The sequence below is a fragment of the Halichoeres trimaculatus genome, unplaced genomic scaffold (genome assembly GCF_033239565.1).
Source record: "Halichoeres trimaculatus isolate MK-OKI-2021-1 unplaced genomic scaffold, fHalTri1.1 fHalTri1_scaffold_1, whole genome shotgun sequence".
Classification (NCBI taxonomy): domain Eukaryota; kingdom Metazoa; phylum Chordata; class Actinopteri; order Labriformes; family Labridae; genus Halichoeres; species Halichoeres trimaculatus.
Genome location: NW_027437179.1, coordinates 21397936 through 21423398, shown reverse-complemented (window position 1 = coordinate 21423398; position 25463 = coordinate 21397936). Strand labels below are relative to the sequence as shown.

The following is a 25463-nucleotide window of genomic DNA, read 5'->3' as shown; positions in this document are numbered from 1 at the left end:
ACACACACTGAGACACCATAAGTGCTAACAAAAATAGAGAGCCTTAGTTTGGTTTCCAGTTGGCTCATTTGAGGAGTGCTCTGTTTCCTTGGGAACTGCACACACTGCTCTGGGACTCCTAATGTTCAAACTCCAAATGTGTGTGAGCATCTGTTTGTGCTTATACCAGTCAAGTTTGATACGTTTCAAGAGGTAATCTAATTATAAAACGCTATTACCCGATAATGCCCAGCTACACTTTCATCCTCATCTGAAACTTAGCTTCTGACCTGCTATCTGATCAAAATCCAGAAAATACGCAGGACCAAATGCCAAGTCTGACAAGTGCAGAGTATCAATAAAATCATCTCATTGTAGGCAGCTGCCACTTATGCCTCTGTGTGTGCTTGTGCCTGCATGTGTGTGTGTGTTCATGCTCACTCAACCTTCAAAGAACAGGCCAGCGACAGCCAAAGAGCTCATTTCCCTAATGTAAACACTCCAGAAAAGACACTTTTCTCACACACACACACACACACAAAGTAAGAGTTAATTGTATTCTCTTGAGCTGTGAGTCTTTCAGAGCTCTGTTGTCTCTCATTTGGCACCAAGCCAATGGAGGATGCTGTTTCCTGTATCATTCAATTCATTTATCTTCGCATCTAGTTTCTCAATCAGAGAATACAACCACCCATTACCCTTTTTCCCTCTTCCAGAGTTTTAATTTTTATAATTAGCGTGCAGGAAAACACATATTTTTTTCATCTTCTATTGCTGCACTTTTCTCCTCCTCACACCTTGGCCTGTTTTGATCTCTCACTCCGTATCCGATGCAATCGAGACAAAAGCCTGAAAGGCAGAAGCAGCTCAGGGTTCCTGTACAATTTCCCTTTTCTCCTGATGACAGCAGAGACTAATCGCTGGTGTGAACTTTTCCTCGTTGCCTCACCCTCTCAGCTTCTCTCTCTTTGTAACGATTGTGTACAGTGAATCACCTTCATAATGGAAACATCCCATATCAACCAATCAATCACTGTGTGTGTTCCTTAACAGCTGTTTTAAATGCAAACAAGCCCCCACCCACCACACACACACTCTCTGGATCTAAAAGCTGTTGACAGAGAGCTCTACAATCAGTCTGAAAGCTTCACTGACAGGTAGAGAATGAACGCTCTACAGGTGACTAACGGTGCTGTGAGGACAATCCTGTGTGGTAAAGGACGAAAGAACAGTAGATGAAGTTAACACATTAAGGCTGTTAGAAATTGTGTTTCAAGAATCAAGTTTAACCAAGCAGGGAATTTTCTGACCTCAGACCATTGCCTCAATCACCCCTGTATTCTTTAAATTCTTAAAAAAGAGACAACAAAGCATCCTAATGCATGAGGACAAACGTCATTTCATTCAATCAATTTGCCCCATGTTTTATCTTTGACATCGTCCGAACCAAGAACAGCAAGATCCACAGGCAGGTTTATAGATAAACACTCAGTTATTGTTATGATTCATGTCACACACACATATGGATGTGTTCAGCAGACAAATGCAAACAAGCGACAGCATGTTGATGGGAGTGTGTCTGCATACAAAGGATGTTTTAAGCCTGAATGCATTAAAGATGTAACAGCTTCAGAGTCAAAGTTGTCTTAATAATTGGTTTGAACAAGCAATAGATGCAAATACTGCATTGAAAAGGTTGTTTATAAAGACAGCGCTGAAAAAAGGTGCAGTTCACTGTGTAGGTTGCACCAACTGACAGCATTTTTCTGCCTTTCAGCTAAATGTTGAGGTTTTACAGACCAGCAACTTATAGGTGATACCAGCATTTTAAAGTGAGGGTGGTTTTTGTCCTCACCAAATACAAGACATAAGCAGTCAGCATATATTCAGAGTTTAAACAGAAAAGACAAGTAGGTTATGTAGAATTCTTTTGAGCATTTCTACCCCCAACAAAAGGCTTCTGCAGTTCAAAACAGCACTTTCCAAAACCAGTTTCCTTTTAGAATCAAGCTCTGAATCACCATGATCTGGATGACTCAAAGCAGGGGTGGCCAACTTGCAGCTCAGGGGCCACATGTGGCTCTTTGCCTTTTGTAGTGGTGTGCGGCTCATCGATCAATTCATAAAAAAATATTGTTATCAGTAGTGGTGTGCTGATCAATCTGAAATATTGATATGTTGATGCCAACCTTGGGATCAGTATTGATTAATCCTTGGGTGATGAGATTGATACTTAAGTTTCAGTTTCTTTTCTCTACATGTGCTCCTCTCAATTCCTCAGGCGCTCATCGTAGATAGATAGCTAGATAGATAGATAGCTAGATAGAACTTTGTTTCATCTGCAGTAAAAACAGAAACTTGTCTTTGATTTAAACACACTTGCAAACACAATAAATCTCGCTTTGAAAATTGGAAATGTATTGTTTTCATTTTATACCATTTAGTTTACGTGTGACAGGAAGTGGGTTTGTAAGACCATGCGTGGGATGTGGCTCTTTGTAGTACCACAGTAACCATGGCCAAACCTGACTCAGAGCCTTGAACACTGACAAGTCTGCAAATAATCAGAAAATCACTGGGCAGAGAGTTGGTGGAGACCAAAATTGAGCCATAATAATGGATGTAGAATAAATTATAAAGACTCAAGTCGATGCAAATCCATCAGCAGTTTTGAAAACTCATCCCTCAGTTATCTTTTAGGGTACCAGTATGTAAATGTGTGTTTTCAGATTGTCCCGCTGCCCTGGGCAGACAGAAGCACCCGGAGAAAAAAAAAAGACAAATCTTCTTGCATGGAAAAATATGTTTTGATAAAAATATAACCCTTGTGATTTAGCATGTGAATCCTCCCCCCACCTCTTAAAAACAGGGGCTGACAGAATAAAAGGTGGTGAAACCTGATGCCACCATTTTGTCCTTGTCTTCATTAATAACAGCTCAGCAGAGAGACATCACTAAAACATGTCATCTCATCCTTTCTCTACTCTGCTTCTGCCACATACCTCATTACCTCTGTGAAGAGTGTGAGTTTGGAAAAGGTGTTTCACCAGTGTAGACTTCCAGGTGAAACAGCTGTGTTCACAACATAATAATGTGTAATCACTCAATATTGGTGCACATGACTGCTTCAGTGGAAAAAGAATCGCTATTCTTTGTGAATGTATCCTCATTTATCATGTTGTTGTTTCAGACTAAAAGCACGATATGCCAAGAACAAAAATCTCTACAGATAACGTAAAGAAAACACTGCTGCAGTTCAAAACAAGCCAGATCCATGCTTAATTATTTTTCTAAAGAACTTGAACTGTGCTGAAAAGGTGTTGCCCTCTAATTCCTTGCCTGTCGGTTCCTGTCAGTGGTTGTCGAGTGGTTTTTCAAATAGCTTCAGGATGTATCCTTGCTGACTCCTCTGCACCACAGCCCTGTCCCACTGTCAGCCGTCGGGTGTGGACTCCACATACACACTACAGGCTTCATTTCTCGTAAACTCTAATGGTACTTTGCAGAGAAATAATGTGCACACACATTTACAGCAGAGGCCCTCATTCATCAAATAAGCCATTCAGATTAATCTTAAACTGAGAGTGAATATACATTATTTCTTGAAATGCAGCCAAATCAAATCTTTGCATACTTATGAGCCAGCAAGATGCAGGCAGGCTGTTATAATAGAAGCCAACAATGACCACAAGGGCAGTTATAACCACCTTTTTATAAAGGAGACTTAAACATTTCTATTATTTTACTCTAAATTTAGCAAGATGACTGTGTTTTGACATGATAAAGTAAAAATACAACACAGTAACATGACAGAGCTGTCTTTCTCTCTTTGTCAGAGATTAACCTCACGCTGCCAGCTGAACAGAGATTACATAAACAGGAGATGGACTCTCCATCTGGATCGGTTGTTTCTTTAAACTGTACCACCATTAGTGCTTTGTCATTGTCAGACTTCAGATAAGGATTAAGAACACTGACACAGCATTTTGCATGTCTGTGTGTTAGTATGTGTGTAGTTCTGCACATCAAAGACAGGGATTTACACTCTATGCAATTCTGTTAATTTCTCCCCGTTGTGCCTTAAAAGTGCAGGGAAACAGTGAAACAGACGTTCACAAAGAGGGAATGTTGGGTTCATATAAAACATTTCAGAGATGGATTACGAGACTGCTTTAATCTCCAGGAATAAAAACGATCTTGAAGAAGGGAAGTGTGTTTTTCTCCCAGCCTGGCACTGCCCACGTGAGCACGTCGAGACCTTGTTTCTAAGCAACTGAGACAAGATAACTCAGCAAAAAAATGTTGTTTTTTTATTTAAAAAAGAGCTATGGGGAAATTATTAGCCTGATATTATAAAAACAAACTAAAACAAACTGAAATAACATTTTCTTGGAATAGACACCAAAAATATAGTTCCACAAAGGTCAAGAAGATAAAGAAGGAGAAAAAAAGTAAAAATGAAAAAAATCATGATGCATTTCTGGAGCAAAAATGAAGAGATGAGACCAAAAAAAAGACTCAGGCCTGACCATGACTATTCACAGTGTCCTCAACCCTTCTTATTTTAATTTTACAGTCACTTTCTGAGTTAATGGTCTACTGCATGAAGTTTTATTTCTTTTAATTACACCTCAGTACAAGGTGTCTTTTGAACACTCTGGTAACATGTGATAGCAACCTTTCTCACACACTCTACTATTCACACTGTACACCTGATACAGTATATCTAAAAAGCCATCAAGGTGGAGCCTTTTAACCCTCTTTTATCTCTCTCTCGTGGTCCCTCTGTATCTACCTCTCAGAAGAGTCAAACAAAACAGAACAGAAAGTGGGAACAAGAAAGAAAGGAAAATGAGAACAAGAGGGGGGTTGGCCTTCGGCAGTTCATACAGATTGTCACATCTGACATGAAAAGCCCTGCGAAGTCAGGAAATTGTCTCGGCCTATTTTGAGTTTGGAGCTCTGGGTATATCAGTGACTGTAGGATGAAATGAGAGACACCCAGAGGTGCAGGAGTGGAGGGAGGGAGGGAGGGCACATTAGTGGTTGATAAGGTCAAAACGGGGAGAAAAGCCATTTGAACAGCCAACAGAGTGGATGTGTAGAACTACATTTGTATCTTGCAACTTAAGAAATTAGACTGTGAGCTTCGCACGCGATCAGACTTTTAAAATGTATGTGAACAGCTTAGTTGAAGGTCCCATATTGTGCTCCTTTTCTGCAGTTTAATATGGATCATTGATGTCTTCATGAAATGGTAGTAATATGTTTTGGTCCAAAAAGCCAATAAATCCAGCACAGCAGCATTGTTTCCAGGCTCTCATAGCCCCTCTGTTCAGAACGCTCTGATTTAGTGGGCGTGACCTTCATATGTAAATGAGCCACCGCTGATACTGCCCCGCTCTTCTGCATCGCTGAGAGCGGTGCCACGAGCTCGGAGTGCTCCAAGTTTAGAAAACAGCACAGTTTACCATAACATTACAGGCTAAAACAACAGGCTAACCGCAGCTAAAATTAGCATCCTGAAGCTAACACAGAGACAGGGGGGACACTGAGGAAAAGCTCTTACATCTGCTCCACAGCACACAGCGTTTAAAATACTCACGGATGGTTGATAATGCGCCTGGATTCAGGACCAGTCTATTCACTAGCCCTCTGTTGTACTGTCCAAAGTTGGAAAAGCAGTCGGCCGTGAAGTGACAAGCACACACATGCACAGTTTTACTGAGTGTAGCTGGCACATTTCCTTGATAAATGAACTCTAGCCACTAAGTCTTATCTTCTTCCGAGATGGGAAGCTTGTGCATGGCATTGTGTGGCTGTTTACAGCCCAAAACAAAGCAGTGATGGCCCTTCAACTTTGGCATTCTCCTCCCTGCTGCTGGAGAGATTTCTCTCCAGCAGCAGGGAGAGGAGTGGGCAGGGAGGGGGTTCGGGGTATCTGCTCCGGTGGACCAATCAGGTCAGACTTGCTCCTGATTGGTCAAAAAAGGGAATCGCTGACGTCGGCAAACCCCAAAATCCAAACAGCTGGTTTTAGGTCAGGATTTCAGATTCACAAGCACTACTAAGTACAGGTTTTGTCATTAAATATCACATTTTGTGGGAGGACAGCCAAAGACACACAAATTTCACTAAAAGACTTAATAAAGTGATTTTTGCATAATATGGGACCTTTAAAGCAAGAACAAACCAAGCGTAGCCTAAATGACACACAGATAATACTTTGGTTTCGGACTGTTATTGGATTTGGCAAGACCCAGCAGGTCTCGGTATGCCTCTGTGTTCAGTGTGAGCAAATTTCACCGGAAGAGGAAGCAGATGACCATGATAGATAGGGTTGCTGCCCTACAACACAACAAACGCCATGCGATGTAATTAACACTCATAGTATGTAAGAAACATAAAGAGCAACAGCTGCATCCATCTGCCCATTGTGTAATTAGCATATTCCTTCCTCTTCAGGTAAACCAAAGCTAGTTCAACACGCTCACAGCTTCACTCATCAAAAAGGACAAAGCACCTCCTGAAAAGTAGTAGTATTGACACTGAAGCTGAATGTCATTATAAAAAAGAGCTCATTTGTTTTACCACAGTTAAAAAAGGAAATACACTTTTTCACTGAAAACTTGATTAATATGTTGTAAAATATATAATACAAAATGCTGTCAAAAGCAGAATTAATATGAAAATTGTATAAAACAAGTTGAAGTTAAGTAGTTTTGTTTAATAAGTAGATTGCAGTACTTTGTACTTTCACTTAACATCTTATTTATGTAAATGAATTCAGCACTAATTCACATTTTCTTATAACTTACATCTTTCATTCATGAAACCCCAACAAGTAACTGCAATACCCTATGAAAAACCCTCTTCTGCTTATTAAAGCACAGTAGGCATTTCTGTCCTGCTGCCTGTCTAATCAGTCCTCCCATTGATTTCCTGAATGACTTGTCTGCAGTGATTCTGCTAAAAAAAAACCACACAACTGTCTCTGCCCTGAGTGACATTCTCCTCTCTCCATCTCTTCAGATGCTAGTCAATCCACCACGGTCTATCTAAGAAACCACTTTAGGTCTATCATATGCTCTTAAACTGATCACTTTATCATGCGCGTGCACTGAAATAACAACACACACTGGGTTGTGGAAGGAGGCCATTCACTACGAAATCCGTCTCTCACTTTGGCCTCCAATCCTCTACATGGGCCCAACATCACAGCAGGGTAACAGGCTGTTAGCCAAACACACACACACATATGCACACACACTCAGAAGTTCACATTCAGGTCCAGCACACTCTTAGGTGTTGGCAGAAATAAGCAGAGGGCACCTGACTGTGTCGTGTCCCTGGCAGGGTAAAGCCGTTTTAGCCATGAATTAAATAACATGGCATCAGATTGAAGTAATGAGTTTTGAAATTGCTTTAGCCAGCCTTGACCTCTTCTGCAGGGTTCAAAAGAGTAACCGCCTGGCTCAGGTGGGAACATCGGAAGAGGAAGCATTAATGAGGAAACAAACAGAGGCAGCCATGCGTGAAGTATCTGGAGAGGGCTGAGTAAGAGTGGAGTATGCAAATGTGAAAGTAAGGGGGGGTTGTATATTTTAAACAGGAAAATCCTGACAGTTTTCTGAAGAACTGGGGCAGTGGTCACAAGAGGCAGCGTGGGGCTGGACCTGGACAGCTGGCTCATCCAAGAGATGACAGACGGACTCAGAGTCGACACCTTCTGCCACTCCCATCTCACGTCTATGTGGCCACACTGATGAACATGTGCTGGTTCTCCCAGAGCGCCGGCCCACGCCTGCTGCAATGTTACTGTGACAGCAGTTATACAACACATAGTCTTCGTCAAACTTCATTGATTAACATTTTTTAAAGTCAAATATTTGGCTGCTCTAAATTTTATAACGTGAGGTAAATCAATCCCATCTCTACTTCATCTCTGTGTTTCCTCCTGTCTTGGCCAGGTCTTTCTGTCCTGTTTGTAGAGAAACAAAGAGGGGAGGACCCAACTGTAGACTCACTAATTTATTAACACAATTCAAAATAATCCTCATTCACTTACACTAAAACAAACACAAGGTAAAGGAAAACATGGCAAAACATAGAGATGAGACAAACTGAGGGAGTGATGAAACAAAGATACTAAAGAGTCACAGGGTAAATTAACACAGGTGTGAAACAGGAAATGTGAAAATGAGGAGTGCAGTAAAAGAGGAGGGAAACCCAAGAACATGAGGCAAGACCAAGTCCATGTCCACATGTGGCTGAGTATCTGGGAAACCACACGTATTTTTTTTATACATTTAGGCCTGTCATCCACACGAAACTGCAGTTTTATGTCACTAAAAATGACGTTTTCTGAAACCTGGCCAAAGTGAAGATTTTGGAAAACTCTGGTTTTATGGTTTCATGTATACACAAGGAAACAGAAGTTTTGGTTCTCATAAGTCGGGGGTTCATTCTGATTGACTGGCACGTGTTATATGTCTAAAAAACACTGCCCAATGCAGGTTTGCCCCATATCGCCAGATTTTCTCAGCATTTGGACAAGAAAAAGTATTTCTGAAAACAAATGAGGGGGTAGGGTATTCTTTTTCAACAATACCCGGCTACGTTTGTACAAGGCCTCAATCAGACAACTACAAAATATCGCAGGAAACACAGAAGACTTTACATGGACACACACTTAAAGAACACTAGAACAAGACGGGGATCACAAGAAAAAGGAACACAAAGAAAAAAGAACAGACAAAACAGTCAAGGAAACACATGACAGTCTCAGGGGATAGGATAAATTTATATTTCTTGGGAGTATTCCAGTGGTTACCTGATATTGCCTGTGTGTGCATCAGTGAGGAATGGGACGGGCAGCACATGGCCTAGAGTGCACTTTGCGCAAGCCTCTTTTTTACTTACAACACTAAAATACTTAATGTACCATCACATCCTAAATAACCTTATTACCAATAGAGGACACACTCTACCTGCTAGACTGAGATGAAATGCATTCATTCACACACACTCATCTGATTCTACCCTATCCTTCTATTCACCACCATACTCAGACATACAATACAAGCAGAATATAATCCACGAGACCAACTCTTCATAGCCTTTGAATGAACCTTATCAATTGAACACTCTACACAGACTGGCAGACCCATAGCCGGAGGGGCTGCTGATTGGGAACCAGCGATAATCCAGAGATGGGTTCACATGTATTGTGCTCATTGGTTTGACTGGGTGTGTTAGCATGAGCTAGAGCACAAATGAACGAACTAGTTCATCCATGATGACATGAGCGTTTTCTTAACTGAGCCGGACTTCAAGGACCGAGATGTCCTACATTGTCTCGAAAGGGCTGGGTCAACTCTTCAAGAAAGATCAACCAACTGAGCTGCTAACTCTCGTGATCTCTGCCATGAATTGTCATCCTAAATCCTCAGGGAACATTATCTTTGTCCTTCAAAAACATCAGAAAAAAATAGGCGTCTGGCCCAGTCTCGAGAGTGGGATCTGCTATACACATCAGGTTCTTAGGATTCCCATTTCTTAGTGACAGTATCAGGTGAAACATCCGACACGCTAAATTATGTTTGAATACAACACAACAGAGTAAACAGAAGTGAAAAAAGAGAGATGAGCCATTAAAAAGTTCCTCTGAATCAGAACTTTCTCAATTTCCAGACAAGTGCACTCAACACTCAAGTTTTGGTGTTGTCTAGGATTTATATCCACACATGACAAACACAGCAGGATATTGTGATGTACCAAATGCACTCTCCAAAAAAAAGGATACTTTATTCAAAATATGTATCAGACCTCTCTCCTGTGTCACTGTGCGCATATTGACTCAGCCTCACTTCACACAGACTTTTGTGAGGTGACAAGCAGGAAAAATTTACTTGGGGTCAGGTCAAATTTGGTTGTCTGTGGATGCATCACACCAGAGAATTCAGGAGTTCAGCTCAAGTGTAAGAGGGGTTTGAAACTGCATCCTAAGTTTAGTTTATCTGCCATCACAGATATAAAACAGAAAACACTCCTTATCTTGTGTAAAAAAAAATCTTTGTTTTGATATTGTTATAACAACAAAAACGCAAACAAAGCAGTAAAAATTATTTCAATAATAGTAACGGCTTGTCTTTCAAGAAATAGAAATCCAGGTCAAATCTCATCAGCCTGGTATCAGTACCAGCATTAACTGTGTCCATTATTTTAAAATCTAACTTCTCACAACTGCTCAAGACTGCTAATCATCATTCATTTTCAGATCAGCGTCCCTTATTGTTGCAAGGGCACATCAATTCGCATCATCGGAGCTGATTCTGGGTCAATCCACACCCCACATCCTCATCCCCCTCCTCATTTCCCCTTCCCTCCCCCTTTGTCTCGTCTGCTCTGCCGCTCCATGGGGGGAGGTGGAGGCACGAGACAGAATCAAATTAGCTTCTCTCTTACATGACAAACAGTCTTGTCAAGGTCAGAGAGGTGCCGGCCAGTTTTTGATTTACTTCAATTAACTGTGACAAGAACTGTCTGATGGAGGAGCTTTTTTGTGTGAGTTTTTTTTATTTTCATGGATAGCGGATGCTTTTAGCCTGAGTGCTTTTAAGCAACAGGACTGTGTATAATTTGAGTACAGGCCACCATGTGAACACCTATAATCTGAAGAGTTTCATGGATAATCTTGACTGACAGACCACAGAGTATGTTGCAAAAATTGGTCTGGTGTGACACTTAATTACTGCAGTGGCATAATGGAGACCCAGTTTAGACCTCATAAAAAGATCATAAGGAACGTGATGAGAAACAGTCCTCCACAAGGACTGAGACACAAAAAAATTTGGTAGTGCTCACATTTGTTCTCAATCACACAGCTCACAGCGTGCAAAACATTTCAAAACACCTGAAACACAGATGTGCCTTTAATGAGTTTTGCCACATGTGAAATATTGTTTGTAATTGATCCACATGAGTCTATGTATGAGTTTTTAATGTGTTAATGTGGGATAAAACATATTAGTGCTGTTACACTTTTTAATCCACAAGAGAAAATTTTTCATAAATTAAATGAGCCTACATTTTAATTATTCATTTTCCTCGATAGTTTGGAGGAATATGCACATAGAAGAGACCTGCTGCAGCATACATAACCGTCAGACACTCCTAGGGTGATATGATATTTATATGTTGTGGTGCATGATTCAACAACATAAAGGTTAGCAGTCAAACAAACACACACTGTGCTGTGTTCATCTTTTCTCACATATGCTGCTGAGCGGCAGACTGCTGCCATGACTCTGCTCGTCTGTCTGCCTCCCTGGAGGGTTGGTTAGCATTACCACCAGCTCGGCCTCCCACTCTGTCAGACAGCATTCAGCATGAGTGCTAATGCAGCAAGCCACAATGTCTGTGTGTCTGCAGGAATGCTAAATTAGCAAGGGTTTCAAGACCTAGCATCCCAGTGAGGCACAAGCTCACATGTATGAATTCTCCAAAAATATTTTGTTCAACTGATACATGACAAGACAGTTTTAGCTTAGGAATGGTATTAGAAGTCTAAGAAAGTAAATGAGATGACAAGCTAGAGCTAAAAATGCTATTTTTTTACAAGATGTGGTGAAGGCTAGCTTAAACTACTAGCCTATTAAGGTGTAACTGGAGTCAATAAAAAATACTTTCACTTTCACTTTTCTGGACTGGCAAGTCTAATCCATTGTCCAACAGCCAGTTTTTCTTTTTATCATGAAACTCTCATGCATTTTTATTGTGGTTAAACAGATGGAGCTAGCATGCTACAGTCCAGCTCAATGGGCATGCTAGGCTAACAGAAAAGACATTGACCATAGCTGTGCAACAATTTGCAAACAGTCTACAAAAAACAACAATGAACTAAATTGCTGCTTAATTTTGGTGACACAAGTAAAACCTTGCAATAAATTAATACCGTACTGAGGCCACTTATCATAGTAGCCTCTGCCATCAGTGTATAGATCGTGTGTGAATGGGCAAAAGTGACTTGTGATGTAAAGCACTTTGAGTGGTCAGAAGACTACAAAAAGCACAAGGTAAACACTATTCCATCAAGAGTAGGATTTAGACATCCTTCTGCCGTACTATCTTTGATGAGAGTGGCACAAGCAAAAAAAAAAAACCTGGCTGCTAGATCTGTGAACTGGAGCCCACTCATAATAGGAGCATGTTGATGCGTTTCCTTTTTTAATGTTATATTGTCTGGCATTTTTACCTTTGTTAGATATGACTACTGATGAGAGACAGGACGTGTGGAGTGGTGGGTCATGGCTGGAAGCCGAGCCAGCAACCGCTGCAACAATGACTACGCAAACTGCTTGGCCCCAACCACACTGTGATGGTAGCATGTTGATGTTGGCGGTCAAAAGTTTAACACCACCACTGTTAAAGTTTTACATTTTCATTGCCATACACTTAATCTTCCCCTCACCTCAGACTCAATGGTGAAGAAAAACCTTAAAGTGGTACTCTGGGATGGAACAAGTTGGGTCAAGTAACGCACTGAAAATTCTCTAAATAAAGCGTGAATGCAGACCAATATCAGATTTTTTCGGTGGGAGTCCGTTTATTTGTGTCTTTGGTCAAGTAAAAATTGGCCCCGTCTGAGTGCAGAGGAAACCGGCAGAGGAGCAGGGAGGGGGTCTTTGGTGCGTGCGCCCCAGGCTTCTGCTGCACAAAAACACTGCTGTATGGGGTAATTTCTGCCCTAAACCTTGTGATAGGACCCAACTTGTTCCATCCTGGAGCATCACTTTAATGTGTGACTATGCTAACCATTCTACACGTTCAAACTTGCATTGTAATGGGATGTAATTTTATATTTACAAAGTGATTGCAAAAAAAGAACCATGAAGTAAATGTGCAATCAATATGCCAATTAGTCCATTAATTCTTTCAATAATAAATGACCAGTCATTTATTAAACTTTTTGGCCCTATTAGACATGCTGACTTTCAGCTGGTGTATTGTTTCATTATTTTAGTTCTGGGTGTTAGCATGCTAACATTTGCTGAGAACCTCTTAACACAAAGTTCAGCTGAGGCTGATGGGCAAACAGGCAGTTTTTCTTTGTCCTCGTCACTGAAGTTTTGTGCTGTTTAAACCACATTTTAAGAAAATGTCTGTTGACCAGATGTGTTATATATTGTTTTGCTGAACTCAGCTATTTTAAATACCTCCCCATTCACAAACAACAAGACAAACAAACTCAGACACAAACTCCGGCAGTGATAAGCTACTTAGCACTCAAGGTGATTATGGGCCAGCTGGACTCACACAAAAACCAACCCTCTTATACACACACAGTAGACGCTGACGGCAGCTTGACTGAGGCACAGACAAAACTCAAATTCTTTCCATCTCTTTTCTTATCCATAATGTCTTCACTTCCTGTAAAAACAATATCCAATTTCACAAGACTCAAAAGCACACGCAACCAAATAAATTCCCTTATATGAACTCTCATGAGGAAAAAAAATATTATATGAACAAATCGACCTCAGATGGACGCTTAAACAGAAAGAGAACAGTAAAGCTCTGCCACGTGAACACTGACCTTCTTAAAGTGTTCAGAGCTCAAGGGAACATTTCAGAGGCTACAGAGGGATGTTGGTGTGTTTTAAGAGCAGTCAAAGAGATACAGTGATGAATAAAAGAGAGAAAAGAGAAGTGGAGTAGGTTAATTTCCTACTCCTGTCACAGGTTTACTAGCAGCTCATGTTTTATTTGCAGTTCATGTATTAAAAGCAGAAGATAATATAGTTTTTATATTGCTCATACCCTAGATCAAACCATAGAAGTGACTTGACTCTATAAAGTCTAGACACAACACCTGGGGGCCTCCATCCCTCTCTGTATCTTCCTCCAGTCGCGAGAACACAGCAGCCACGTGCAGCTGTGCCCGAATTATTCATACACGCGATGCTCAGACGTACAACCAACACACAAGCCTGGACTCACACATGGACGCGCACATGCCTACACACACACACACAGTCACTGCATGTTTGGCTAGGAGCTCATATTTGCACGCTACAGTGGCCTTTTGACAACAGAAGACACACTTGCTCCTTTTTTCCACTCCGCCTCCGGACACCCCCAATCCCCCCACCGCACCCTCAGCCTCCTCCGTCTCCTTTCCTCTCTGCTTTGACTTTGTTTTTATTGTGTTCAATTGCAGGAAGCTTTGCTCTTCTCTGAAGTGGGGGAGCAGTTTATAAAACAAAGCCGACATCAGAAACAGACTTTCTGAAATTCTTTTTGTCGCCCTCCTTCCTGTACACCATATTCTCTGGAAATATCCCTCTTTCTTCATCCTCGCTTATCCTCCATTTCCCTGCCCTTGCTCAGTGTGTCTTCATCTGTGTGTGAGTGCAAACTCAGCACAGAGCACAAAGACCTGTGACATCAGACTCATTCACAGTGTGTCCTCTGTCTACACTCAGCCGAGAGGTGCTCTGTTTAAAGGGCCTGATCCCCCTCCCCTCACAGACTCTCTGTGATTTCTAAGTGACCACAACAATGTCAGCACAAAGTGGCTGTGTGATTCATCAAAAACATGCAGACCTCTGAAATGTATTTAACTCAAGCCAAAAAGCTAAAAAATGTAGCCTGTGGACATGTTTTGATCTGGATAAAACATTTCCTTATGTCCCAACAGCATGAATAATTATTAAAAAGGACCATTTATAAGGCAGCTCCAGCTGACATATGATGAGGCCCTGATAACTGAATAAATGCAAATTCCAGACTGAAGAGTCTTTCATTTCTTCTGAATTCACAGAGATGAATGCAAATAAACACAGATTTGTATGTCTGTGTGCACGTGCAGGAGTGGGCGAATAGCAGTGGAAGGAGCCGGGAGGGAGAGAAAGCTGGTGAAATTCCAGCTTTTTTGGTCACAGTTTTCACGCTTAATTTTGCTCACATGCAGTCAAGCTTCAGCAGGAGAGAATAAAAAGATGGGGCACACATTTAGAGGGAAGTTTGGGATGATGTGTCATCAGTTAGAAGTCTCAGGATGAACTTGTGTTTTCCATTTTTAAGTAAGAAAGAAAAAGAGCTTTTGCACCACAAAACAGAAAAATGAATCATACTTAAATGAACTTAGAGTGAAGACATCTCTGAAGCTTCAGTTTAACTGAGCTAAGCCCACACACTCATCAGCACCTCTAAAAGCAGGAAGTGAACAGGAAGTGTGGACAGTCCAGCAGCAGCTTCACAGGAAGTTATTCTGCAACAGCAGCAACACCATTTGGGAGGTTTTTGCACTTAATAGGGAGAAGTTCATCCACACAGCAGTTGCACAATATATTTCAATGCCACAGACCATGCCAAGGACCATGAAGTGTTTTTATTTCTGATCTGTTAGAAATTCACAGGCCCTGACCTTCACTCTATCAGGATCAACTGTGTAGTAAAGATGCATTGACTAATCAATTGAACGGGGTCATCCTCACTAATCGACACTGGAATAACCTTTATCTAACCAAAAACTTGTTGGACTTAATAAAATCTCTTTTTTAAAAGTGTCCAGGACTAAAGGCTGGTGGTGCTCGCTTTGGCAACATTCGCCACACTCTGCAAACTAATGTGGCATTGTTTACATGCACGCTCAGTGATCCTATAACTGTTTTCAATAAACTCTGCTTAGTGACTGTTTTCTGAGTGTTTACTTTACTTTAGAAAAGTCTTTTAACAAGAATTTAATTACCAAGAAGTTGGTTATTATGAAACATCCCTTCTCTATATGCTTAGAAGATGAGGATCACTTTCCTAGCTTCAAAAGCTGTATTGTGTCCTGTAATCAGATTTGTTATGAAAAGAAGTTGTGTTGTTGTTTGGATAACCAGGATTAAGAAGTGTAGCTCAGCAACCTCACTCTCTTCTTTGTCCAGCAGACCTTTTTCACCTCCCAGCTACAATCTGCTTGTAAGCCTCATTATGCAACAAGATCCAACAAGCTCTGAACTAAACACCTTGTGTTACTCTCAGAACAACATCATGAATGCTCTCTGCACACCATTATGTCATTCAGCTCGAACATGGATCCATGTTGTTTAACTCCTAAGTAATTTTGAGCAAACAGCTTCTCTAGCTCTCCTGCCACACGCAGATATGTAAAACAGGTTTGAAGAACAGCAACAAAAAGCATGTGACAAAAAGCAGGCCAGCCAGCATGAGGAGGAAGTGATGCACAAGCTGCGGACGGGTGACTTGGGTGGGTGCTTGGTCATGTTTCCTGCTCCTCTTCCCTCGACAGAGACTGAAATCACTGATTGGAAACAACTCAAGCACAGAGTCAGATCAACAAAGTAAAACGGCTTTCGCTTTTCCAAAGCCGAGGGATGAATGTAGAGACCAAGTGTAAGAATGCACTCATGTGGGGATTAAATGCAGCACTAACCTGTGACCAGTACGGATGACCACATGGGCTCCCTCACAAAAACACAAACACACACACTATTTCCCTCCAGCCATTTTTAAAGCAAGCCCCCCAGAGAGGTGTGTAACTCAGACAGAGCCTGTGTGGCTAACCGTTACAGGAAACAGGCGAGACTGGTAGCCGACCAACAACAAAACACGCGCTTTTATTGAAAACCCCCCATATAAAGCTTTTGTGCATCAGCTGTAAGGGGCCCCTTACACAGCAGTTATTCTGCTGCTCTGACTTTGTTTAAAAGCCAGTGTTTTGGTCATGAGGTGGAAAAAGTTTGCAGCGCTTTTATAGTTATGAAAAATGTCAGTGTTTTCCTGGAAGCTCTTTTTTTGATCACTTCGCTCGCAGAGAGATTAAAGATACCGTGTTCGCCTTTGAGCCAAAACAACCTGCGTCACGACTACCCAAAAACACAGCGGTCAGCCCTGTGTCAAGTCTGAGAGAACACAGATTATTTTGTGCTCTATTCACACGAGATCGCCCACATCGTTGTCATGATCTCGAACCACAGATTTATAAAACACAGGACTGAGGAGTCATTACTTGGGGATTCCTCAGCTGATTCTTTTGGCCGAAGAGATCAAATCCAACCAAGGGGAAAGCCTGGGGAAGGAGTATATTTTAGATGAGTCACAAGTTAGAAGCCCTCGACATGAACAAATGTATCCTTGTGCTTCTTCATACACAGCTGTATAGACTGGCATTGTACTTTGGTGGAAGTTAAGAATCCCTGTTCAGTCTGGAATGAGCAAGCAACAAATCTGTGGAAAAACAGCATAAGGATGGGGAAAATGACAATAAAAACATATGTCTTATGTTAAGTTACACCTTATAAATGACCACACACACACAGACACACACACACACACACACACACATATATATACACACAAAGACTGAGTTATGGTGTGTTGTAGAAGCACTTACATGCTCAGAGGGAGCCCTGACATAAAACTTTCAATCTGGAGCAAAAGCTACTTTCAACATAAGATCAACTGGAGGGGAAGAGGAAGTGAAGCTCCACGTATGTCTTTCCGTGAATATAGCTGAGAGTCTGCAATAGTGTGCATGTGTTTTCAAGGGTTTGAACAGAGATAAAGAAAGTGTAGGAGTCTTCTTATAGCCCATTTGCATCAGACTATGCTTATCTTGTATAAAAACGAAACAGCTGAGCCAGAAGCTTTTTAATGACGCCCACTTAGCAGGGAGTTACAATACATGCATGTTGTCCTGTTTGACATGACTGCACTGCAGTGCGTGTCTGTGTGTATGTGCCTGTGTCAAAGAGTGTGTATGGGTCTGTGTCTGGGTGTTTTCCTCTGGTCTGAGTGCAGGCTTTTAGGTCATGTCACTGGTTATATGGACATTGTTTAGGGAAGGCTGTGCAGACATTCAGGAAATGGATGCTGGCGACTCAGACTACGTGTGTGTGCGTGTGTGTGTGTGCGTATGTGTGTGTGTGTGTGTGTGTGTGTGTGTGTGTGTGTGTGTGTGTGTGTGTGTGTGTGTGTGTGTGTGTGTGTGTGTGTGTGTGTGTGTGTGTGTGTTGGCCAGAGCAACAACCCCATTGCCCTCAAAATTCATACTCACACACACACAAACACTACGCTGTATAGGGTCTGCCTGAAGGGCTGAACAACATGGGAGCAATTAAACACCATCCTTTCTTATCAGCGACCAACTTTCTCAGGGAGTAAGGGAAAAAAAAGATGTGAAGGGGTCATTGGGAAAACCGTTGCTTTTACAGCAGGAAGTTATTCTTCTCTGTGTGTTTATTTATGGGCTTCCCATTTCCTGTCAAAATCACAGGCGCTCTTGGTGGCACTGAGAGGACGAGTAAATACAAACACAGATCACACAAACTGAAAATGGGCCTGCCCATTAGTGTAGACATGTAATGAACACATCCCTGCTAAACACCCCTGTTAAATACAGTCTGTCTGGTTAAATCTATTTACATTTTCCAATTTAGATGTATTTCAGTTCTAAACCCGCAATGATCAAGCGCTTTGCAACAGTAAATGAGGAACTATTTTATGTAAATCAGCAGAAACCATGAGCAGAACCAAACCCACTTGAGAAGCAGAAAATTTTCTGTCTGACATGAATCCTGGAGAAACCAACCACAAGGACTGCAACATAGAAACAACAGAAAGCCTCTGCTTGAACAGGTAGAAATCCCAAGAAGCACCAAACTAAGAGAATGGGAGCCATAAATTCAGTCTTCTTTGGATGAAACTATGCAATTGAAATGTTATTTACTAAGACCCAGCATGGATTCATCATGAACAAACACCTCCTGTAAGTTAGTCACTGAAAAAAACTATATAACAGGCAGAAACCTTAAACAAACTTATGGGTTGACAGACGGTTTCATTATTCATTTTTTTAGGGTGTTGGTCATTACATTTGTCATGTTTTTTTGTGTAGCCTCAACATTCTTCTGGTCATCTACTACAAACACCTGTCAACAGTCACAAGATAAAAATTTTATTCAAGCAGGCAGAAACCTTGAGCAGAACCAAACTCACTGTTCACCAAAGCAAGCACTTTGTGACTGTATCAATGAACAAAACCTCCAGCAGATCTAAAGTCATTGGTGGACAGACATCACTGCAGAAATTAATATGGGTCAGAGGATCACAGCAGGGAAAACACGCATTCACACGCTGCTTATCATGTCAGCATTGCATCACCAAATGAGATACAGACAGACAGCTGGACAGCCAGGCACGTGTGTGAATGTTTGTATCTGTCCCCCTTCACTCATCCACTTCCACTCCATCAACTAGCCTGTCTGTCGCTTCCCAGACTTTAATCAATAATTTCAGCTGAGCACCAGGCACCAGCTGTCTCCACCGCCTCTTTTTTCACCTTTCTCTTTGCCTTTTTGTCAGCACCACCCACCCCACTTCCTGTTACAGTTGCTGCCGTGAACAAGCACAAAGCAGATTCACTCAGCGGCTGAGTGACAGGTGACTGTTAAGACCTCCCTCGGGGAGATGGGGGCATCTGTAAGGGTCTTCTTCAAAGGCTCTGCTGTTGTACAGGGCAGACCACAACCTCAACCCCCATTGAGCTGGGGCAATGGGGGGGAAGAGTAGCTACAATTCACTGTTATATTACTGCATGTGCTTTACATTTTCAAAATTAATAAAAAGAGGATGTGAAAATGCAAATGTGATCTTTTCGCTTGTACAAAAAAGTGTGAATGACAAAATCTGCTCTTAAAAGACCTCCAGTGTTTCACAGAGGGACCAGCTCATGTGGCAAAGTATGGGAGGGTCTGGGTTCAAGACCAGTGTCTGTTGGACCACCGCTTCAGCTCCACACTCTGCAAAATGAGCATGATCACAGGCACAGCGCTGCTTACACTCACACTACTGTTGTGCCTTCCAATTTTGAGGCATCCAGAGGCAGCAAATGCACATTTATATGATCTCTTTAAATCAGCTTTGAGTCCTGGCACACATAATCGATGGGCTGCTAATATCCTCTGATGTGGAACCAAAAGCTTTGCTTCTGCTGCCTGAGCTTTTGGGTGCATTTCCAACAAAGGCTGTGAATGACACAGCTCTGAAGGAGAGCATGTCTTTGTGCCCATTCTTTTGCAGAGGCAGGACAATAAAAAGGCAAAAGCATCTCCTTTTCAAGCCAAGTTATAAAGCAAATTCAAGCATACATTAAAAGCTGTTCACTGCAGTCTATTAGGTTAAGGTGGGACTGCATGTGGCTGCATGTGAGAATAATAATACTAAGATGGGTTTGGGGAGAAACGCCCATTCTCCTCCCTGCACCTGGCTGCAGCTGTCCTTGTCACTTCACCCCATATTTAATACTGATGGAAGCTATACAGACAGAGGACTCATGCTGTGAAGAAGTCGTGCCCTCACAAACCATATGGTGATATCGTTCTGCTGGCACATGCGTTGCCTTATCAATACTATGCAGAGCACCACCCATGTATTACAAAACAATGTGTAATAGTATTCTCTATGGCTGCAGATAACGCATGCTAGTGCAAAGACAATACTAAGGGTAAATAAGACTATAGGTGTGCGGCGTGCATTTAATTGAGTGCCAGCGGGCACAGACACAATGTGGTCTGCTAAGGTCGGCAGATTTCCAGCAGACAGACGCCAAAGGCTTACCTCAACGCAACCTTCACGCAGCAGTCGCCCTGGCTCGCCATTACGTATTTCGGGGTTCACCGACGAACAGGAGATTATTTCGGACACGATGAGTTTTTCAGTGAGTGTAAAACGTGCAGTGCTGCGGCGGTGCAGGGAGTCTCAGGTCAGCGGGAGCAGCCGTCAAGACCTGCCCGCGGTGAGCTGCCTCAACCGGACTCCTCTTGTCTGCTGCTCCTCCGCTGTGGCGGTCATTTCTAGCTCACAGGAGTTTGTCACATCGCAGAGTGTTATCTGCCTGTTCTGTCTGCCTCTCCGCTCTCTGTTTCTGTCACTACATCCTGTGTAAAGTGAGCGTGAGTGAAGCATATGAGCGCTCCTCACAAACCACACTGCTGCTCTGAGAGACGCGATCACGTTGAAGCGGCGCTGAGACCGTAAACTCGAGGGGGTGCTGCTGCATTCAGGGGCTGTCGGAAGATTGAAAGTCGGAATATTGAAGTCAGCACCTGGGCTTCTCACTGGAGCCTGTAGGCTCTGTACAATAACATCTTACAACTTATAGTTAATTATGAAAGAGTGTGAGGAAAAAAACTGCCAATTAATAAAAGACGGTGATATTGCTTTAAACGTAAACCAGTAATTGAAGACAACAGGTCAACACTGGCACCTAAGTTGGTGATGTGTAAATCTAACCCTAAACAAAAACAATTGCATACACAGAAAAGTATTTCAAGTCAGTTCTCAATTTTACTCAAGACTAAGGTAGGGGTCTGTAGTGTTCACTTGTCATCGATGTGATGCTGGTCCATGACAATATGGTAAAGATATGTGTTTTTGTTTGTTTGTTTGTTTGTTGCTAATGCTAATTTTATAACCCTTTTTATTTTTTCAAATAATTGAGTCAGTCATCATGCTTTTAACTAAGGTTCTATTTATATTAAAGTTGTTCGAAATCACACTTTATCATTGTGTGCTATTTCTTTTCCCTATTACAAATATTGTTTGTTTTTATGTGCTTGTTTGAGACAAATAAAAATCAATTCAAATAAAAAATGTGTTTGATTCACTCCATTATAAAAGCTGACCCATTGAAAGACACATATGGCACTTACATACAATTATTCAGGAACAATGAACTAACTTGTTGTGTTTTTAAATAAACATCCCAAAGGCTGGCAGTAGATGACAGTGGTGTGAATTGGGCATGTACCTATAACAGTTTTTGTAGAAAGTATCGAAATTAACCACTTAAATAAAATAAAGGCTCATTAGAGGGGGCAGTATAGTGCTAAATTATACAACAAAACTCCCTGAAATAAAATTATTCCACCCGAACGAGGACTGTGATACTCCTTTTCAATATTTTACATGATTTGAATGCAGTTCCCATAACTACGAGCGACCCTTGAACGCAGCATAATAACATCCGATTGATTGGTGGTCTGACCAACTGCCGAACTTTCCCCGCCTTTATTGGGCATTAACAACCAATCAGCTGGAGCAATGGTCCACACTCCCCGCCCACCGACACACCCACAGCGGACTTTAAAGATTACAAACCTGCAGCACACATCTGAGGTCCGTTAAACCGCCATAAACAAGGGAGGCCACTTCTCATGAGGGAGGGGAGGAGCGACTGCTTTGAACACCTTGAGGTCAAAGGTTGAACTACACACATATCAGAGGTTTGTATGTTGGTAGATTAGACTGTAGGTAGAGTTAATGTACTGTGGTTAAGATAGGAAGTTAGTCTGCTCACTTCCTCCAACTGCTGAGTCATAATTCATCAAAAGGGGAAACTAAAATCCTTTCTCTTTGTTTCATAGATGTAATAGCTTTTCGCCATGCTTTTATGATTTCTCTTTTTACAGTCTGCTCTGTCCTCTTGTCAATCATTCTGGATCTTTACCCTTGTTTCCCTCCAATTTAGTTTCTTCCACCAGCTGCTCATAAAGTTTCTGTTTGGCTGCTAGATGATAAATGCAAAGTGTTCAGCATCACTACAGCTCAGTTACGGTGGCAGAGTTTCAGCTGGCAGGATTCAAATCTGCACTTGAGGAGAAAACTCACATTTTTCCAAATCCTTCTCTGCTTCATCTATGAGTCATGTTGTTATGTGAAGAGATCAAAACTTCACAGTTTGCCAGTGACAGTCACATCACATTTGAACTGCAGAAAGTAATTTCCCAATGATATGCAAGAACATATCAGTTCAGATTTCAAAACTTCATAGACACACAACTTTCTCAGTGTTTCCCTTATATTCAGTTCAAGTGTGGCCTTAGAGAGTCCATCATGACCCTGTGTAAAAGCTATCCAAGAAACATAGTGATCCGTCTCAAGGTAAAGAACAAGTTCCTGCACTGACACAGACAATCACTTTTATGTAATGGATCATATCCCTCCAACTGTTGCATGAACTACAAGCCCATTATGTGTGTGCAGAGGAGCTTATGACTTTAACCATGTGTGTTTGTGTGTGTGCTGGTGTCCCAAGGACCAGGTGGCGATGTTAGTGCTACACAGTCTACATTCCCCAGCAGAAGCACAGGATTCTACACAAGATTAACATCCAGATATGAGGATAAAGCTGCAATCCTGCTAGATATGCTGGGAACCGGCCACCGGCTTCCTCAACTGGGACAACAAAACACACAAACAAGGCTGCTGAACACCCAAACACACTCACCTTTTCATGTGGCCTTTAAAGACCAACTCACACAAACTGTTACATAATGAGGCAGCACTGTTGTCCTAAGCATGTGTTAAGTCCCTTTCATTCCTCTTCAGGCCTGTTTACAATTTTTAAATCCTCTCTGGCTGAGTTCACCCTCCGTATGCAACCTCCCCCTTAGAGCATTTCAATGCAAAAACCACATTTCATAATCATCTGTGTGGGCTTTTAATACCTTTAAGATTTCTTTATATTGCAATAGCATAATCCCTCTATTTAGGGCTGCATGCCATCAAAAAGCAGCCTAATTACATAAGAGGCGTTCAAATACAATCATTTCAACTGGCCTCAGGTTCTTCCGTCAGTCACGGTGAAGTCAGAAATTAATTCTCTTGCTTGGTTTCTGCATTTTTCCTCTGCGCAAACACGCACGCCCGCACACACACACACACACACACACACACACACACACACACACACACACACACACACACACACACACACACACACAGACACACACACACACACACACGAATACAGCTTACGAATCACACTTTATGGTCCCTCATCTCATTTCTGCAGGATGTGATTACATCCTGACCTAAAAAACAAGAAAATGACTCATGGCTTTAATTTACTGTGAGCTGTCTGTTGCTATTTTTGATATGCTGTTATTCAATTTGTAATTAAGACATATTGTAGCACTGCATCAGTGAAAAATAGATTTGGCAACACTTGTGAGATGCCAAAAACAGAAATATCCCCAAAATAAAATATACCATTATACTTGAACAAAACTCTATAACCTGTATAACAGACCTGTGTTTTAAATCAAGCCAAAGACAAAGATCTGTTAAATACATATGGAAGTCCAGTTCTATTGGAGAAATGGAGATGGAAGACGAGACCGTACCCTAATGTATTCTCAGTCCTTTTTCTTTGATGTGTCTATAATCCCTAAGCATTTTCTTTATTCAGCTTTGAAGCTCCATAAACTAATCCTCCATTCTTTACTGTAACAAAAGTGTTTGAATCGGCCGCATTGGTGATTTACTGGCTAGCACAGAAAGAGGTGGATGAATACTGCGGTTTATTCATCCTTTTTCTATTTCTGTGAGAATACATGACCGAGTGCACTGAGTGAGTGTGCAGACGTTTGATGGTGCGTGTTTTATGTTTGCATACGTGTGACATATAGAAGCTACTTATGTTGTTTGGATTTATGTGTCAGCTGCAGCCGCATAAAGCTGAGCAGGTCCTTGCCAGGTCTTGGCAAAGCTGGACCCCCCAAGGTGCTTTGTCCCATCAGCCCCTGAGCTTGGCTTTCCTGTTTATACTGGAAAGGTTTTAAGTGTATCTCTACCTTACAGCTAAATAAAAATGAACTAAAATGTCCCTTAATACTTTTTTATTTACTGAGTCTTTTTCTTCCTGAGCATACAAGGAACACTGCTGCCAGTTGCATGTACTGTGAGATTGATTCTTAGTCCAATTGTTATCATGTCCGTCAGCCACACAGTTAGCTTGAATTTAGCCCCAAAAATAAAAGAAAATATCCCATAGTTTCAACCCTAAATCTAACTAGTCTTCCTCGTCAAGGTGTTTGCTCTAATGCAGGGTTTTGTGTTGAAAATGTGTTCGAAAATGTTGAAAAACTGAGTTAGAAATACCTGCAAAAGGTAACCAAAACATACAAGTATTATAAGCTCTTTACAACTCATTTAGAACTATTCAGGCAAAGAATCATAACAATCAAAGAAAAAAATATTCTCATACATCATTTGTAGACTGATATGATCTTAAGACATGACATTTATGTATCATCAAGATGATCACTGCTCTCTGTTCCCTACAATTAACAAATTAAGAAAAACAAATACACTGTTGTAGAAAAAGACACATCAGCCCTAGAAACTCTGTGTATATGGTTTAACTGTGCACATCCACATCATTTATAAAGAGATATAACTGTAGTGAGTGATCAGTAATGTAGAAATGATCACAGTCTCCTCTCAAGCAGACCCACATTCCAGCTTCCATCCCCAGGGCACAGGCTGACCCGTGCTTTACTCTGTCTCTGCCCAGGCTCTGGAGCTTCCTGCAGAGGCTGGTGACCAGCTCATTGCTGCTGCTGCTGCAGCCCCAGGGGTGTGTAAGAGAGGTAGTGACACTCATTGACTGATTTACTGCTGCATCA

The 25463-nt window shown here is 41.6% G+C and overlaps 1 protein-coding gene across 13 annotated transcripts in view; it reads right to left on the bottom strand.

Moving 5' to 3' along the window:
* Nucleotides 1-21004, bottom strand: part of kif21b (kinesin family member 21B) — a 70815-nt gene extending 49811 nt beyond the window's left edge. For all 13 annotated transcript variants that reach the window (XM_074672053.1, XM_074677473.1, XM_074676680.1 and 10 more), the window contains exon 1: nucleotides 20611-21004. In XM_074672053.1, the coding sequence (XP_074528154.1) occupies nucleotides 20611-20651 (41 nt within the window). In that variant the 5' untranslated portion in view covers nucleotides 20652-21004. The remainder of the gene's footprint in view (nucleotides 1-20610) is intronic.
* Between the last annotated feature and the right edge of the window lie 4459 nt (nucleotides 21005-25463).